The sequence below is a fragment of the Phyllobates terribilis genome, unplaced genomic scaffold (assembly GCF_046119375.1).
Source record: "Phyllobates terribilis strain yellow unplaced genomic scaffold, ASM4611937v1 Scaffold_4__5_contigs__length_816908805, whole genome shotgun sequence".
NCBI lineage: Eukaryota > Metazoa > Chordata > Amphibia > Anura > Dendrobatidae > Phyllobates > Phyllobates terribilis.
Genome location: NW_027362764.1, coordinates 434,381,364 through 434,398,164, shown reverse-complemented (window position 1 = coordinate 434,398,164; position 16,801 = coordinate 434,381,364). Strand labels below are relative to the sequence as shown.

Below are 16,801 nucleotides of genomic sequence, written 5' to 3'. Positions count from 1 at the left end.
GCATCTGGATTTTGAAACTAAAAAGGCCTACACCTTCAAAGTTGAGGCTTCTAATGTCCACCTGGATCATCACTTTAACTCAGTGGGACCTTTTAAAGACACTGCAACAGTAAAAATAAACGTTCTAGATGTCGATGAGCCTCCAGTTTTCAGCAAACCTTCCTACACCATGGAAGTGTATGAGGACACACCTGTTGGAACTATCATAGGTGCTGTTACAGCACAGGATCTAGACATAGGATCCAGTCCTGTAAGGTAACCAGCTCTAAGTTACTAGTATACTAATATTATATGTAGCATTATTGTCCAAATGAAATCACAGAATTTTGAATGAGTATGCTAGTTTCTGACATGAAAGTGAAGGGCGGCATTATGCTTCTGTCATGAGCAAAGCATTAGATTTGTATACCAGAAATGATTATGCAGTAAGTGCCTCCTTCCTACCATCAGTGTACTGTGGCCACTGTCAGAAAACGTGCATTGCCAGTAGGAGTCTGTGTCTGTAATGAGAGTTGAAAATTCTTCATGAAGAGAAATCAGAAGGGGGTATCTAACAAACCTATGAATAGTGAATCGCACTGGTGGCGTAAATCTCCACATAGAAAATTTGTTGTACATTTTTAGTGGGCTGAATATGATATAATATCCATGAATCATAATAGTGTCAAAATATTTTTAGTGTCAGAAAATATTAGAAGTTATGAAAATTCAAGAATTTGGATTACTTGACCCTTAAACACACAGATGATAAAAAAGAGAGTCTCATACCATACATAAAGAGGTCTGGAGGATACAGTACTATTCATAGTGGAAGACATTTTAAAAGAAATCCCAATAAGTAATCCAAGTAAAAACTCCATCCTTAGTCTTTTTTACCGGACTCGTATGGCTGCTTACAGACAATAAATTTCACTCCGTACAGTAATTTCACACACTTGCTAATTGGATTCTTAATGGTTTATGTAAATAAAGCCTAATATATGAAGCAAACGTCGGCAAATTTCTAATTTATTGATTTGTAGCTCAACTCTCCATCATTGTAAAGATCTATAGTTGCCGTCAGGGTGTAAAAACATTTCTGCTGATATCCAGAAATTGACGAGATAAAGTAAGCTTGATATGTCTCACAGCTCCGAGGTTGAAACCACATTGGATAAAATTGCAAGAAATGTTTTTTTAAAGTAGGATTACACCATGGCTTCACATTAGCAGTTCTTAATATTCTGCGAAGAGTGATTCCAGGAGTATAACCACATTCTACAAATTACATATAGTATTGAACTTACTACAATGGTCCCCAAACTACTGATGTTAGATGACATATAGCAAAGTCAGTTATTTTTCTCTCCCTTATTAATCCATTTCTGCTTTCTCCCCTATGCAAACATTTTTACGTTTTTCATGTGATGCATTATTAATTTGCAAACCTATGGAAAAATCTATGCATGTTACACCTCAGTCGTTTTCTCTAGAGAAAAACACATCCAGTACTGGTCTAAAATTATATATTAGTTTCCTTTTATATAAAGCCTTAATTGTCAGAGGAGAAAAAGAAATGGAAGAAAAATATTCACACCATTGCCGACTTTGTGATAACCGCAAACAATATAGAGGCAAGTGTCAGACTGATGATTTCATCTTCTGATTAAAAGGAATTTACCAATTATATAATAATGCTTACTTAACTGGGTAATATGCCTCTACAACATTTTTAATCTGAGAGACGAGGAACTGACTAAAGCCAACAATTGACCAAATGACTTCGTTTTTAATCACCGTTATAGTCCATTCTACAAGTAAATAGGGCTAACTAGACAAATGAATACAATTAATACTTTACATAAGTGAAAAATATAAGCCGCATAGAATCATAGTATATAGCTGACACCTGGGTTCAATTATGGCTTCTAATAATGGTTATACTTCAGATTGATGGTCACCTACAGAGAACCTTTTTAATTAAAGTTCAAATAAAATCTATTTTTAAAAGTCTGCTGGGAAAATTGCAGACTAGAAACACGTAAAACGTTGTTATAAAAATAGAGAAGGAAGAAATAATACTTGCTGTACTGAAGCGTGTTTGGTGCTGGTTAAAGGTTTTCATAAAAGTACTTCATTTTATATTCTTTTATTTTTCCATAACTTCAGAATTTACATATAACATTGAAAAGCATAGTAGTGTGAAACAAAAAAAATAAAAGGGGTTTGAAAAAAAAGTCATAAACTTATCTAGATATTCTTTGTCCAATACTAGGACATGATCTTCTGTGCTGAGAGATCATATCAGTCCATAACAGCAGCCCTAAGTGTATATTCATCTACAGGAACATACAACCACATTTAGGTTTATGGAACTGATTTTCAGTTGCAGAAATTTTTCAGTAAATCTGACATGAGTAAAGATGAACGAACCCGAACTGTAAACTTCAGGATTCATACCGGACACATAGTGTCCAGTGCTGAACTTTGAGCATGGACTTCTCCTGGAAGAGAAGAGAGAGAAGAGAGATTTTCCAATTCCAATGTTTGGGTCCTCATTGATTTTTGTGGAGTTCAGGTTCAAGTTCGGGTACAGTTCTAGTATCTGATCCGTACTTTGGACTAAAGCTCAGTCGAATCGGATGAACCCGAACTTCCACAGGTCCACTCATCCCTAGATATGAGTAGCAGATGGCATAAACTCAGTCAAAGTCAATGAAAGTGATAATAAGTAGGGGAGAAGTCCGACAGATATTGGAGAGATATTTTGGCGTCATTGTTGTTGTGACTTTAAGCTTTCAACAGAACAATTCCCCCAAATATTATGGGTGAATAAACTGTTTTGCATGAGACATACAGAAACTCTGATCATTAACATCACAACTTGGAGGATTCTATAGAATAATAGACATAAACATATCCATTGATAAGTCATAAAGCACAGAATTAATAAACTTAAATTAACAATTAACACAACACAGCACCATCTGTGGTCTTTTCAATAGTTCCTTTCCTCCAAACTAAGCCTTCAGCTCTTGCATAATCCAAAAAATGTATGGTAATCCAAAAAAAAATAAAACCTCCAGAAAGATTTGTACATGAGTATGTAAATAAAAAAATAGCTTTAAAGGTTTTTCTTGCTTAACTCTACTTTTCTTCAACTTTAGGCCGATTTAGTATGATTTGTTACCATAAATATTTCTGAAACATGACTACTATGTTTTGCTCTGCATGATGACAAGTGCATGTTTTTAATATGTTTACAATATTTCTTAGGGGTAAGCCAAAGCTACTGCTAGTCACATAGACATTTCTTCACTAAGGGCAAAGATTCAGTACTGTGCAAAAGTTTTAGACAGGTGCGGAAAAGATACTGCAAAGTAGGAATGCTTTTAAAAATAGAAGAGTTACGTTTATTTTTATCACCTGACAAAATGCAAAGTGAATGAAAAAAAATAAATTTCTAAATCATATCAATATTTGGTGTGGGCTATGAAATAAATTTGGAGACAATCTGATGACTCCCTGATGGTATTGCACCTCAATTCCTATGTTTTCATGCATAGTTGAGTTGCTTGGCAGCTTTCAATGCTTAAGGTATAGTTTTTTGGCCACATTTCCTCCATGAAGACCAATTTTGTCCAGACTTTTCTGATGGGTATAGTTGGATATCAATGGTTGCTACCAGTTCTGATCTAATATCACTGCTGGACATATTCAAATTTTGAAGACACACAAGCATGATGTCTTTCTTCTATTGTGCAAAGATTTCTTGGCTGACCATTGTTCTACAGAACTTAACCTTTCCCATTTCTTTGTGCTTCTTCAGAACAGCTTGAACAGCACCAAAACACAGTCTGCTTTGAAATCTATGCCTGGCAGAGACCTTGCTGATGAACTATACCACTATACCTACCTTGTATTGTGTTCTCAGTCTTGCCTTGGTGAATGCATCTTCCTCAACCTCATCTTTGTAGCAGAGTTTGGCTGTGCCTCACCCAATTTTAAGCCTCTTAAAAAGCGGTTTCTGTTTCAGTTAATGACTGTTTCAACCTACATATACATATAATGATCATTGTTACCTTTTTGGTATATATGATTACCCATACGTCTGACTATAAGCCTGCAATATCTCTGACTTTGCACAAGTGTACCTATAAGAAGTGATGATGTTTTGAAGCCAAAATGTGGTCAAAGGATTCATTTTATTCAGATTTTTATTTTGTTCTTTCTCTTTGCATTTTGTTAGCTAATAAAAATAAACTATTAACACTCCTATTTTTGAAAACTTTCTCACTTTGCAGCATTTTTTCACACCTGTCAAAAACTTTTGAATAGTACTGTACATTTTTTTTAAAACAAACTTCAGCTTAAGCTATGTTCACATGTCCAGTAATCGTCAGTTATAATGGATCCAGGACCAATATGTTGGAAAAAAGTTGTGCAGACAAAACCTTTTTGTCCGTTTTTAAAACACTGATTTCAGCTAATCCCTTTATTTAACATTGAAGTCTATGGCAACGGATCCATTAATTATCCATCTATTTTTTGCTTATTGGATCAGTTTTAAATGAAAGGAAACGGATGGCTATTTAATGGATCTTTTTTTCCATAGACTTCAATGCTAAAAAAACAGATCCAGTAGAAATAAGTTTTATAAAAACGGACAAAAAAAACTTTTTTGCCAACGGATTGATGCTAAATCCATTCTAACTGATGATTACCGGACATGTGAACATAGCTTAAGGAAGAGAGAGTATTGGAAGCCGGAAAACCCCTTTAAACAAACCATAACATTTGGTTTGCTATACAATTAAATTGATAATGGTTATGTTGTATAATTTCACTTTTGTGTAATAACATGTTTATTTTTTTATATTTAAAAGATATTATATTGATGAAAAAAGTGATATGGACAACAATTTTTCTGTTGACCCGATTGAGGGAACTATCGCAACAAATGAATTGCTTGATAGAGAGAGCACTGCACAATTTAACATATCAATCATCGCAAGTAAAATTAGTAAGTATTATGGCTAAATATCAGCTATTTGAATAATGCTTCTTTCTATACTCATCTTAGTAAATGGTCAAGAGAAATATAATCAAGAAAGAAGGAATTGTCCGGTGTTAGTGAAGCGCTAGAACAACTAGACAGGGGATTAGGTTATAACACACAAACCTTTTATTGTATAGTACGCTCTCTAACGCCACGACGCGTTTCGATAGCAGACGCTATCTTCCTCATTTCCAGTGACTACCTCTTGAAACTCATCAAGAGAATGCCAAGAGTGTGCAAAGCTGTCATCAAAGCAAGAGGTGGCTACTTTGAAGAACCTAGAATATTAGATATATTTTCAGTTGTTTCACACTTTTTTGTTAAGTATATAATTCCACATGTGTTAATTCATAGTTTTGATGCCTTCAGTGTGAATGTACAATTTTCATGAAAAAGTCATGAAAATACAGAAAAATCTTTAAATGAGAAGGTGTGTCCAAACTTTTCATCTGTACTGTATATACATACAGTGTGTATATATAGATAGATATATCCAAATACATGTATGTATATATATGTGTATGTGTATATATATATATATATATATATATAAATATATATATATATATATATACTAGCTATTGAACCCGTTCTACGATCGGGTGGCGTGCATTTTAATTGGTATATGGTCTCCCATGCTGGTATGTGCTGCCCCCATCCTGTCTCCACCATCCAATCCCGGTATGCGTGGCTCCCCTCATCCCCGATCCCGGTATGCGTAGCTCCCCTCATCCCCGATCCCGGTATGCATGGCTCCCCTCTTCCCCGATCCCGGTATGCGTGGCTCCCCTCTTCCCCGATCCCGGTATGCGCGGCTCCCCTCATCTCCGATCCCGGTATGCGTGGCTCCCCTCATCCCCGATCCCGGTATGCGTGGCTCCCCTCACCCCCATTTCCGGTATGCGTGGCTCCCCTCATCCCCATTTCCGGTATGCGTGGCTCCCCTCATCCCCATTTCCGGTATGTGTGGCTCCCCTCATCCCCATTTCCGGTATGCGTGGCTCCCCTCATCCCCATTTCCGGTATGCGTGGCTCCCCTCATCCCCATTTCCGGTATGCGTGGCTCCCCTCATCCCCATTTCCGGTATGTGTGGCTCCCCTTTTCCCCTTTTCTGGTATGCGTGGCTCCCCTCATCCCCATTTCCGGTGTGCATGGCTCCCCTCATCCCCATTTCCGGTATGCGTGGCTCCCCTCATCCCCAATCCTTGTATATGTGCACCCCTCATCCCTATCCTGGTGTGTATGGTATCCCTCATCCTGGTATGCATGGCACCCTATCCCTCACTCCTAATCCCGGTATGGCCCATTCCTGGTATGTGTGGCCTCCTCAATCCCCTAATCCCTGGTATGTGTGGCCTACTCAATCCCCAAATCCTGGTAAGTTTGGCCTCCTCAATCCCCCATTCCTGGTATGTGTGGCCTCCTCAATCCCACATTCCTGGTATATGTGGCCTCCTCAATCCCCCATTCATGGTATGTGTGGCCTCCTCAATCCAAGTATCCTGGTATGTTTGGCTTCCTCATCCCCCCAATCACTGCACACATAAAACAATAAACACTTATACTCACCTTCCTTCTTCACCTCTGCTCCAGCGCTGAGTCCTGTCTACAGCAGCTCATGTCAGCATCTGAGCTGCCTGCGCTCTCAGAAGCCGAGGTGAGCTGCTGCCGGCACATTCACTCCTCTCCACGCCGGGACTATGGGCGTGGAGAAGCGTGAATATGCTTTCTCTTTAGCGGCGGGCACTGACAGCAGGAGCCGGGGCTCAGCGCTCCTCCGTGCCCGCTACTAAAGAGAATGAATATTCCATATTCTCCACGCCCATGGGAGTGGAGAAGAGGGAATATTCATGTCCCTTTAGCAGCGGGCACACGTGATAGCTGCAGCAGCGGCTACAGCGTGTGCCCCGCTCCTCCACTGCCGCAACCCGCTCCTCTGCCGCCGCAACCTCCTACTCACCTATCCTCCTCGTTCCCACACTGCTTGGGGCCCTCACGAGCCCCCTCCGGCCACGGGCCCCATAGCAGTGGCATGGTCTGCCGCCATTGGCGGTACGCCACTGTCTTACCGGCTGGATGCGGTCTTCTGTCTGGAGCCAGACTGCGCGTCACGCATGAGCAGTCTATCGAGGCTTCGGACAGAGACCCACATCCCTGGTTATATTATAGATGGATATACACACTTTGTTTTCAAAAATTGGTGCAATTGCTTTTCATTGGATGCATAACCCTGTTTACATTACTGTCACTTACTGTGCTACAATACCAGAAACAACTGATAGTAGAGATGATTAAATTCAAATTTGCTTGGTTTGGCAGAGAAAGATAAAATGCGTGTATAAATACACAAATACAGCAAAATGGATACAAGATTCACCATATCATTGATCTGTTATACTTGCACTGCTTCTACCACCTATCCTATTTCTCTCTCCCTCTCCCTAATAATTACAACTCTATATCACAGACGAATACTCTTCTCATCTTTTTGAAGTTTGTAACCATATTATTGACTGAAGTATTTTTTCAATGCTGTTAAGATCATCTTCCTGTCTTTACTGCCAAGCTCTAACGTATTCTCACTTACATAAAATCACAGTAAAATGGCTGCTATAATCCCTGCTAAGGCTTTTATACAGGCTATAATAGTCCCCCCTGATTGGCTGTATTGTACCATGTGATGTGATAGTTATATGGCATTAGGTGGAAGCTTACACAGTCGCCTCTGAGGTCATGCCAGCCTTCTGAGACTGATGCAATCTACTGCAATGTGTAAAATGGCAATGAACATATTTTTGCAATTCACCCAATTCAGATAGCAAGGTTTTTTAATTTGCCTGGACATGCAAATTTCATGAAATTTGACTCGAAGTTGCTTCATGGTGGATTGATTAGATCATCTCTAAGTAATAGATAAATAAACTATGTTTTTCCAGTTCTGTACACCCTGTGTAACTCTCATGAAGAAAAAAATTAATTTGCTGTAATATGATGTAAAAGCTAAAAAAAAGAAAGAATATACAGGCAAAAGTAGCAGTATGAAACATAAATACTGTGTGTTTTTATGTAATAAAGACATAAAGGTTTCTTTCCTCGTTTTACCTTATCAGTGACTCTTTGAAATTAAGTACCATGAAGTTTTGTGGAAATTGCTGATTCTATTTATGATTACTTGCATAATACTTAACAATGGGTCTTCTGTCCCTACTTCATGGAAAATGCTTTGCACACATTTCCTAATATCTTTGTTCGAATGTACTGGTACTATATGCCAGAGTTCAGCTGCAATATATTTTTAATATGAACTTTATAATTATTTTACACATTGGAGCTGATTTACTTGAGCTGTCTAACAATTAGACAGTACAAATTTAGTGTGCAGGTTATATACATTATCTTCAGATGGATTATTATTTGTATTTTTCTTGTTTGCATCCCTTAAACTTTTCCTTATTTATTATTTTAATATGATTAAAATGATATTTTGCTATCGGATTTATCATATATTTATGTGTATTTTGTTAATTGGACATTTTAAAGAATCTCACAAAAAGCAGCAGATTTACTCTACTCCCTACGTGGCTTAAAAAAGCCACGTAGTGAGTGCAGAAACATCCTTGAATATGAGATCTCATTTATGATGATTTTTCAGACTATGAAATTTGCAAGATGTAATCAGTTAAGGAGGTTTACAATTTACTTTCTTTACACAAGTTTAGCATCATGCAAATATAAATATTTACGTATAAATAAATTGTGTGAAAAAGCTTAGTTAATTCTAAGTTTATTCCAACTTTTTATTGGTATACAGAGCACCCTATCTTCTAATATGCAGAAATTCTAGACAAGTCAATTTTCACTCTTTTGGGTTGTTGAACCTTTTATTTTTATCCAATTTTTCCACATAGAAATTCTTGAAATATTTGATCCCTTCTTGCCTTCTCATCTCAACTTTCAGCAGGTTCTTTAATGCTAAATGTGGTGTGTTTTCAAAAATGTGGAAAGAGTTTTGTGTGGTTTGCTTTTTCTAGTTATAACATCAAACCGAAGCTAAAATAAAATGTGGCAAATTTAAGGTTCACTGTACGCCACTTTGGTAATGTTTGAAAAATATCTTTTCAGTTTTTTATTTTTCTGGTTTGAATAATATGTCTTAAAAAGGGCTAAAAAGGAGGATAAAATGCGTAAAAAAATGACTCCAAATAATCCCCTAATGATAGCTTTACAGTCTCAATATCCAATATGGGTGAATGTTTTCGGGGCTCACTTTTCTGGGCACTTATTGACCTAAGGCTGATATTCATGGGAGATATAGATTTTATCTACATACTGCAATGCATTCACATGACAGTATATAGAACAAGTGACTGCTGAGACATCAATGTTTCTGTTGATCTAACTGAGTTAACCATTGCAACAGATCAAATGTAGGTTCAAGTCCACTAATAAAAATAAAATAGGAAAGGATAAAATTTAAATTCACAGCCTGGTCTATCAAAATATCGAATTATTGAACCTTGTTGCATCTCAAATAAAACAAAATGCAATAAAAAGTGATCAAAACATTGTACATACCTCAAAATGGCATCAATAAATACAATCTTTCCATACACAAAATAATGAGCCCTAACACTGTTTAATTTACTGAAAAAGTTCTAAGTTATGGGTCTCAGAACCATTTTAATAGCTAGTAAAGGCTAGGTATTCAGCTGGGGGCTGATATTAGTAGCCTGGGAAGCTCCGTGGGTATTACCCCCTTCCCAGGCTTCAAACATCTGCCCCAGCCGTCTGCTTAACCTCCGCTAGAGACTAAAATTACGGGGAACCCCATGCCAATTTTTTTTTTTAATAAATCCTTTATTTTAGCACTAAATGACAAGTACAGTAACCAACACTGTCACTGTACTTCTTATATATGTGACTGACATGTTTCTATCTATGTAATCTATGTGTGATGCTCTATTCTTTCTGTTCAAAATGGTCGGGTACCGGTGAATGCCGCTGATGAATTGCTGGCCAGCTTTTTTAAAGAGACGGGTGCATGAAAATCGGAGGGCACTAATGTGTTCCAAGTGCCCTGCTATGTTCTTCATGCACCCTCCTATATACCCTGCCTGCCTGTCTGCCTATACTGTATATTCTGCCTGCCTGACGTTTAATTGAGCACTGTTCTGGCATTGGGGACCGCCAGAAAAATGCTCGAGTTTCCCATAGACTTACATTGGGCTCGTTGCTCGGGTCGAGCACCCGAGTATTCCAATGTGCTCGACCCGAGTTTTGAGCACCCAAGCATTTTAGTGCTCGCTCATCACTAGTAATTACTTTATGTTTCTTTATTTTTTTCTACTTCGAGATATTGTACTTTTACAGGCCAACAACATATAAACATCAGAATGAAAACTTTTCATAAATGTATTTATAATAACATGATGGCTTGTACTGACAGTGGTTTAGTAATGAAATTCAAGATGCTCATTATATCATGTTTTTCAATGTGAGAATTCAACTTCTAGGAGCTTCATTAGCAACTATGAAAACATCACCATAAACAGTCCCACATCTTATAGCATGTTATAAGCGTAGACTGAGTGCCTAATGTTCAAAGGCCTGCCTTGCCTAGGCATCTTGTATTGCTGCAGGGCATCCATGATTGACTGTAAATGCTATTTCATCACATTTGTTTTCCAAAACTAGTATTGCAGTTTTCCATGAACTTTAGAACTTGTTCTGCAATGAGAGAAATGTTATATTTAAGTGAGCCTTGACACAAATTTTACTTGACAAAAGAATGTAATTCTTCTAAAAATACAGCTGAAAGGCAATTCTAACACAACACTTCCATCTAAATATTAATGCAATGTTTTGCCTCCGGATGAAGATATTATTGCATGTGTCAGAACTTTTAGTATGGATTTGCCAAGTGTTTTACTGACACACTTTCTGTTCACAAACGATACTTGACAGTCACATACTGAAATTATTTTCATAGTTATAAAATATTCATGATTATGACAGATGGGATCCACTCTTTATGCAATGTTAGATGTCTGCAGAGGTGTTTTCATTTGATTCCTATTAGAATCATATATACGAAAAGGGAAAAACAGTCATAGAAAACTAAAGACCCCTGCAGGCATTAGCTCCATCTGCATGCGATAGCACAGCGGTAAGCTGGTCCTGTCAGACTGTATCACCTGCCATGTCCTGGTCTCTTCAGTAAATATTTTGCATATTTTTCACTAAACTATCACATAGTTATAGTGGAACATAGTGTGGAAAATTTTCAGCATTGCATTCTGAAATTTTATAAATTTAATATCTGTTTTAAGAAGGCTGTACATTAAAAAACAACAATAATAATATATATACATATATATATATATATATATATATATATATATATATATATATATACATATACATTAGGACGTAATGATGGCCCAATAGAGTCAATTTTTAATTGGGACCCATTTTATACCAATACAGGCACACCATTTTTGAGTCATCTTTTTACACCAGCATAATTATTTTGGTTCACAATAGGGCAATGAGAGCAAAATCAGATGTTTCTACAATAAAACCCACATCTCCTATTTACTTATAATTACGTTTCTCAGTTTTCTAGTTCGGATTCTGTTACTCTTGATGGTAATATTAGTTTAGAGAATGCCAGTCAGAACAGGTGCTCAGGGTACCACTTCATCCTAATTTTCAGAAATGTATAAATAAATCAATTATTAGTGAATAATAATATTTTATCAAGACAATATTGTTATTATTATATTTAAAGGGAGCCTGTCAGGTTTGATAATGCTACTAAACTGCAGATATATGGTTAATCTGCAGATTAAGAGCGGTATGAAGGTGCCCGGCCGCAGCACTAAAAGGGCGACACCTGGAAAAAATATATATATTTTTTTCCACAAAACCACCAGATTTAAGTCACACAGGCATGCTCAGAGTAATTACAGTCAGCACTTACAGCACTGAGAGCGACAACTGTAAATCCACCCAGACACTGAGCATTTAGCCTCCACTCTCAGTTCTGTAAGTGATGACTGTAATTACTCCAGCACACTTGGATGATTGAAAGCCGGTGGCTATCAGGAAAAATTAACTTCATTTTCTCCCAGGTGACATACTTTCAGTACTGAGACCTAGCACCTTCTCAATGTTATTAACCTGCAGATTAACGACATATTAGCAGGTTAAAGGAGTTGTCCACTACATGGACAACCCCTTCTCAATTCTCATGTTTGACCCCGTTAAAATAAAAACACCTATGCTCACCTCCTGAGGCGGCACAGTTCCAACAATGTTGGCACTCGTGTTCCCGGGGCTCACGTGAGGTTGTTACATTCCACAAGCCCTGCGCCCAATCAGCACTGGACTCACTATTCCCACCTTTGGATATATTGAACATGAACAAGAAGTCAAGATTATCGTTATTCTGTAATTTCATCATGATGTTCGATTTGTCTGAAGGCTGGGACAGTGACACCAGCGCTGATTGGGCACAGGGCTCATGTAACGTAACAACCTCATATGAGCCCTGGGAACGTGAGTGCAGACACGGCTGGAACGTTGCCGGCTCTGTAGGTGGATTTAGATGTTTTTATTTTACCAGGAGTAGTGATGAGCGAGTATACTCGCAAGTACTCGGTACTCGCCCGAGCATCTCAGCACTCGAGATGCTCGGAGCTCGCCAAGTACTTGCGAGATGCTCGGGCGGATGCTCGGGTCCCCTCCCTGCATGTTTGGCGCTCTTTTGAGCGCCCATCAACATGCAGGGAACGCCTGCCACTCACTGTAATGCCGTAGCCATGTTGGTTGTGGCATTACTGTGATTGGCTGGCCGCACAGTGTCATCAGGTCTATATCAGACCTGGTGCCTCTGTGCTCATCAGTCTACTCCGCAACCAGGCAGTGTAGGGAGAGGTGCTGCTGAGCTAGGGAGAGATTTGGTTGTGTGCTAGGTAGTGTAGGAAGAAAACAAGTACATTACACATGTCCATCTCAACAAACAGTCCTTCTGAGGACTAATCCATCTGCAGAGATATCAGGCAGGTAGTGTATATAGGCAGGCAGGCAGTGTTTATAGCAGACTGCAGTGCATATAGCACAAGAGGCTCCATTCCAGTTCTGCCTTCGGTTGTGGTTAGATATTTCTAGACAAAGGCCCAGGTCTCAGGGGCCAGGAAAAATATTTTTTGGATCTTAATTCTCATTATTTGCTTAAAAAGCAATCCAGAGAACACCCTTTTTTGCGCCATTTGCTTGTTGGCACTGCAGAATACAGCTAGGTCCTTTCCTTATTACAGCGCTAAAAATTCAGCTATTTAAAACTGTGGTTTGTCCGTCACATGGATCATATATAATTGCGCTGAAAATACTGCCATTTTTGGCCTCCATTCAAATTTTTTTTCAGTGTGTCAGCAAAGTTTTTGGCACCGGTTTGCTGTTCAAAATAGTTACCTACAGGCCAGGTATTTAAAACTGTGGTTTGTCCGTCACACGGATCACATATAACTGCGCTCCAAATTCAGCCATTTGTAGTGAGCGTGGAAGATATTGTCCTCCATTTAAAATGGGCAAGGCGCATGGCAAGGGACGGTGAACTGGACGTGATGGTGATGTTGCATGCAGAGGCCGAGGCCATGGGCAAGCTGAAATTGTGCCACAACAAACACCCACATCTTCTCGCCCGACTTTCCTGTCCCAATCTCTAGGGGACCGCAGCACACCACTGTTGAACCCAGAGCAGTGTCAAAAGGTTGTTGGTTGGATAGCGGATAATATTTCCAGTCACTTAGCCACAAGCACCACCCTGTCTTCCACATAGTCAAGTCTCAGTATCCCTGAGTCTGGACTGCATTTTCCGAGCCCTGATCCTCCTTCTTCCCACCTTGCCGAGAGCCCAGAGACAACTGATCCCACACTTGGACATGCTGAATAGCTGTTCACTTTTCCATTTATAGATTCGGGCCTCTCGCCCGGTCCACTTGAAGCGGGGCAAGAGGAGATCACATGTAGCAATGCCCAAATATTTGAGCAGCCACGGTCACACCAAGGCGACAGTGGGAAAGTGTCACAAGAGGTGGACGATGATGAGACACAATTGCCAGGAAGTCAGGAGGAGGTCCAGGGTGTGGAAGTGGTAGACGAGGTGGTGGATGATATAGTAACTGACCCAACGTGGCTGGAGGACATGCAGAGCGAGGACAGCAGCACACAGGGGGAGGGAGGCAGAGCACCCCAACAGGCAGGAAGAAGCAGTGTGGTGGCAGCAATCAAAAGGCAGGCAACCATTGCCCGTAACACCAACACGAAGGAAGTTGCCAGTAAAACTGTTAGGTCTTCTCGAGTCTGGTAGTTTTTTAAAGACTCTGCCGATAACCCCAAATTGGCCATGTGCACCACCTGCCAGGCCCGCATCAGCAGGGGTGGCAAAACTATCAGCCAGACCACCACCAGCATGATCAGGCACATGGCAGTAAAGCACCCGACTTTGTGGGCCGACCCCCAGGTTCCAGGAACAGTGTCTGTGAGTGGCACCATTACTTCTTCCGCTGTTGTGCATGCAAGCCAATCCCCTGTCTATGGTGTATGCGAAGATGCCTCCTGCCCTGCACCTGTTGTTGCACGCTCTCAAGTAGCAGCATCAGGAAGCACGTCCACATCCTTGTCCCAGTGCAGCGTTCAGTTGTCCATACCCCAGTCCTTGGAACGCAAGCACATATACGCAGCCAACGCCCCACAGGCCACACTACAAAATTCCCACATTTCACGACTACTTGCGCTCGAAATGTTGCCTTTAAGGCTCATGGAGACGAAAGCGTTCCGCAACCTGATCCCGGCAGCCATCCCTCGGTACTCATTCCCCTTCCGCCACTATTTCTCCCGCTGTGCCGTCCCCGCATAACAGAAGCACGTCTCCCAAAACAATAGCCGTGCCCTCAACAACACAGTTACCGGGAAAGACCACCTAATCATGGACTCGAGGAGAAGTGCTTGTGGGCAGGGATTGTACATCTCGCTGACGGCACACTGGGTTAACATAGTGGAAGCAGAGACCCATTCGGACCTTGGGACTGAACACGTCCTCACGACGCCAAGAATTGCGGGCCCTAGGTCAATCACGGTTTCCCCCACAGTCTAGAGCTCCTGCACCTCATTCTCCTCAGCCTCCTCCTCCTCTTCTGCCTCCATCTCCAAAATGACCACAGCAGTCACAAGCTGGAAGCACTGCAGCACTGCCTCGGCCAAGCGGCAACAGGCTGTGCTGAGGCTAATATGTTTAGGTGACAAACCGCACAATGCTGAAGAATTGTGGACAGCACTGGAAAAGCAGGCAGATCTGTAGCTCACACTGCTGAACCTATAGCCAGGCATGGTCGTGTATGACAATGGCCGGAACCTGGTGACGGCTCTGAGGTGAAGCGAGCTCACACACGTACCATGCCTGGCACATGTGCTTAACCTCGTGGATCAGCGGTTTCTCAAATCCTACCAGGAGCTGCCGCATCTGCTTGTTAAAGTACGCCACCTGTGTGCCCATTTTAGAAAGTCACTTACAGCTTCCGCCGCCCTTGTCGTGTTTCAGCAGAGTTTGCAGCTTCCGGCTCACAGACTGGTGTGTGATTTCCCAACGCATTGGAACTCTACACTGCAGATGTTGGGAAGGATTTAGGAGCAGAAGAAGGCAGTTGTTGAGCACCAGCATCAACAAGGCCGTCGGCATTCAGTTCAAATTCCACACATAAGAACTCAGGAGTAGACATGGATGTCAGACATATGTACCATCCTCCAAAACTTTGAGGACTCCACCAATATGGTGAGCGGCGATGACGCCATAATTAGTATCACCTTCCCGCTTCTCTGTCTTGTGAAATGCTCTCTGCTCACAATCATCAAAGATGATGCATTGCAGGTAGAGCACGATGAGATGGAGTAAGGAACCATACAGGATGATTACACACAGCCCAGCCTCATCTCATCCCAACATGGATTGGGTGACAATGAGGAAGAGGAGGAGGAAGAACAGGAGCTAGTTTCATGCGCTATAGACTGTAATACCTGCACAACTGTCATACCGTCTGTTCAGCTTGGATGGCCAGAGGACAGGAGAGGAGGAGGAGTAGAAGAGCATGGTCAGTCATCCTCTTGGTGGGGACACCGAAATCTTACCTGTTAGCAGTCTGGCACTCATGGCTGAGTTTTATTTTACGCTGCCTTTCCCATGACCCTCGCATTCTCAAAATTTTAGGTGACAGTCAATACTGGTTGGTGACACTTCTAGACCCACGCTACAAGGAGAACTTTATATCTCTTATTCCTGGGGCGGACAGGTCTACAAAAATGGGGCTGTACCAGAAGGCCCTTGTTGCGGAATTAATAAAAAAATTCCCATCTGAAAACGCTGGCAGTAGAAGTCACAATTCGTTGGACAACCAAGCAGTTCAGGCGAGAGAGACACAACTTCATTCCAGCAGAGGCAGGGGAACACTGTCAAAGATCTGGGAGAATTTTCTCAGCCCCTAATATCGCACAAGCCCAGAGGCGTGGGGTACTCTCACAAGGAGTGCAAAGTTTGGGAAGATGCTGAGGGAGTACCTTGCCGACCGTATCAAAGTCCTCCGTGATTCCTCTGTGCCTTATAATTATTGGATATCCACATCAGTGGATACGTGGAATGAACTGGCTCTCTACGCCTTGGAGGTCCTGGCCTGCCCTGCCACCTGCCCTTTATCAGAGAGGGTTTT

General features: G+C 40.9%; 1 protein-coding gene across 1 annotated transcript in view; it reads left to right on the top strand.

The window, feature by feature from the left end:
• CDH12 (cadherin 12) overlaps nucleotides 1-16,801 on the top strand; it is a 1,546,793-nt gene that overhangs the window by 1,516,935 nt on the left and 13,057 nt on the right. The window contains exons 10-11 of the mRNA XM_073678634.1: nucleotides 2-255; nucleotides 4,866-5,002. Of these exons, the coding sequence (XP_073534735.1) occupies nucleotides 2-255; nucleotides 4,866-5,002 (391 nt within the window). The remainder of the gene's footprint in view (nucleotide 1; nucleotides 256-4,865; nucleotides 5,003-16,801) is intronic.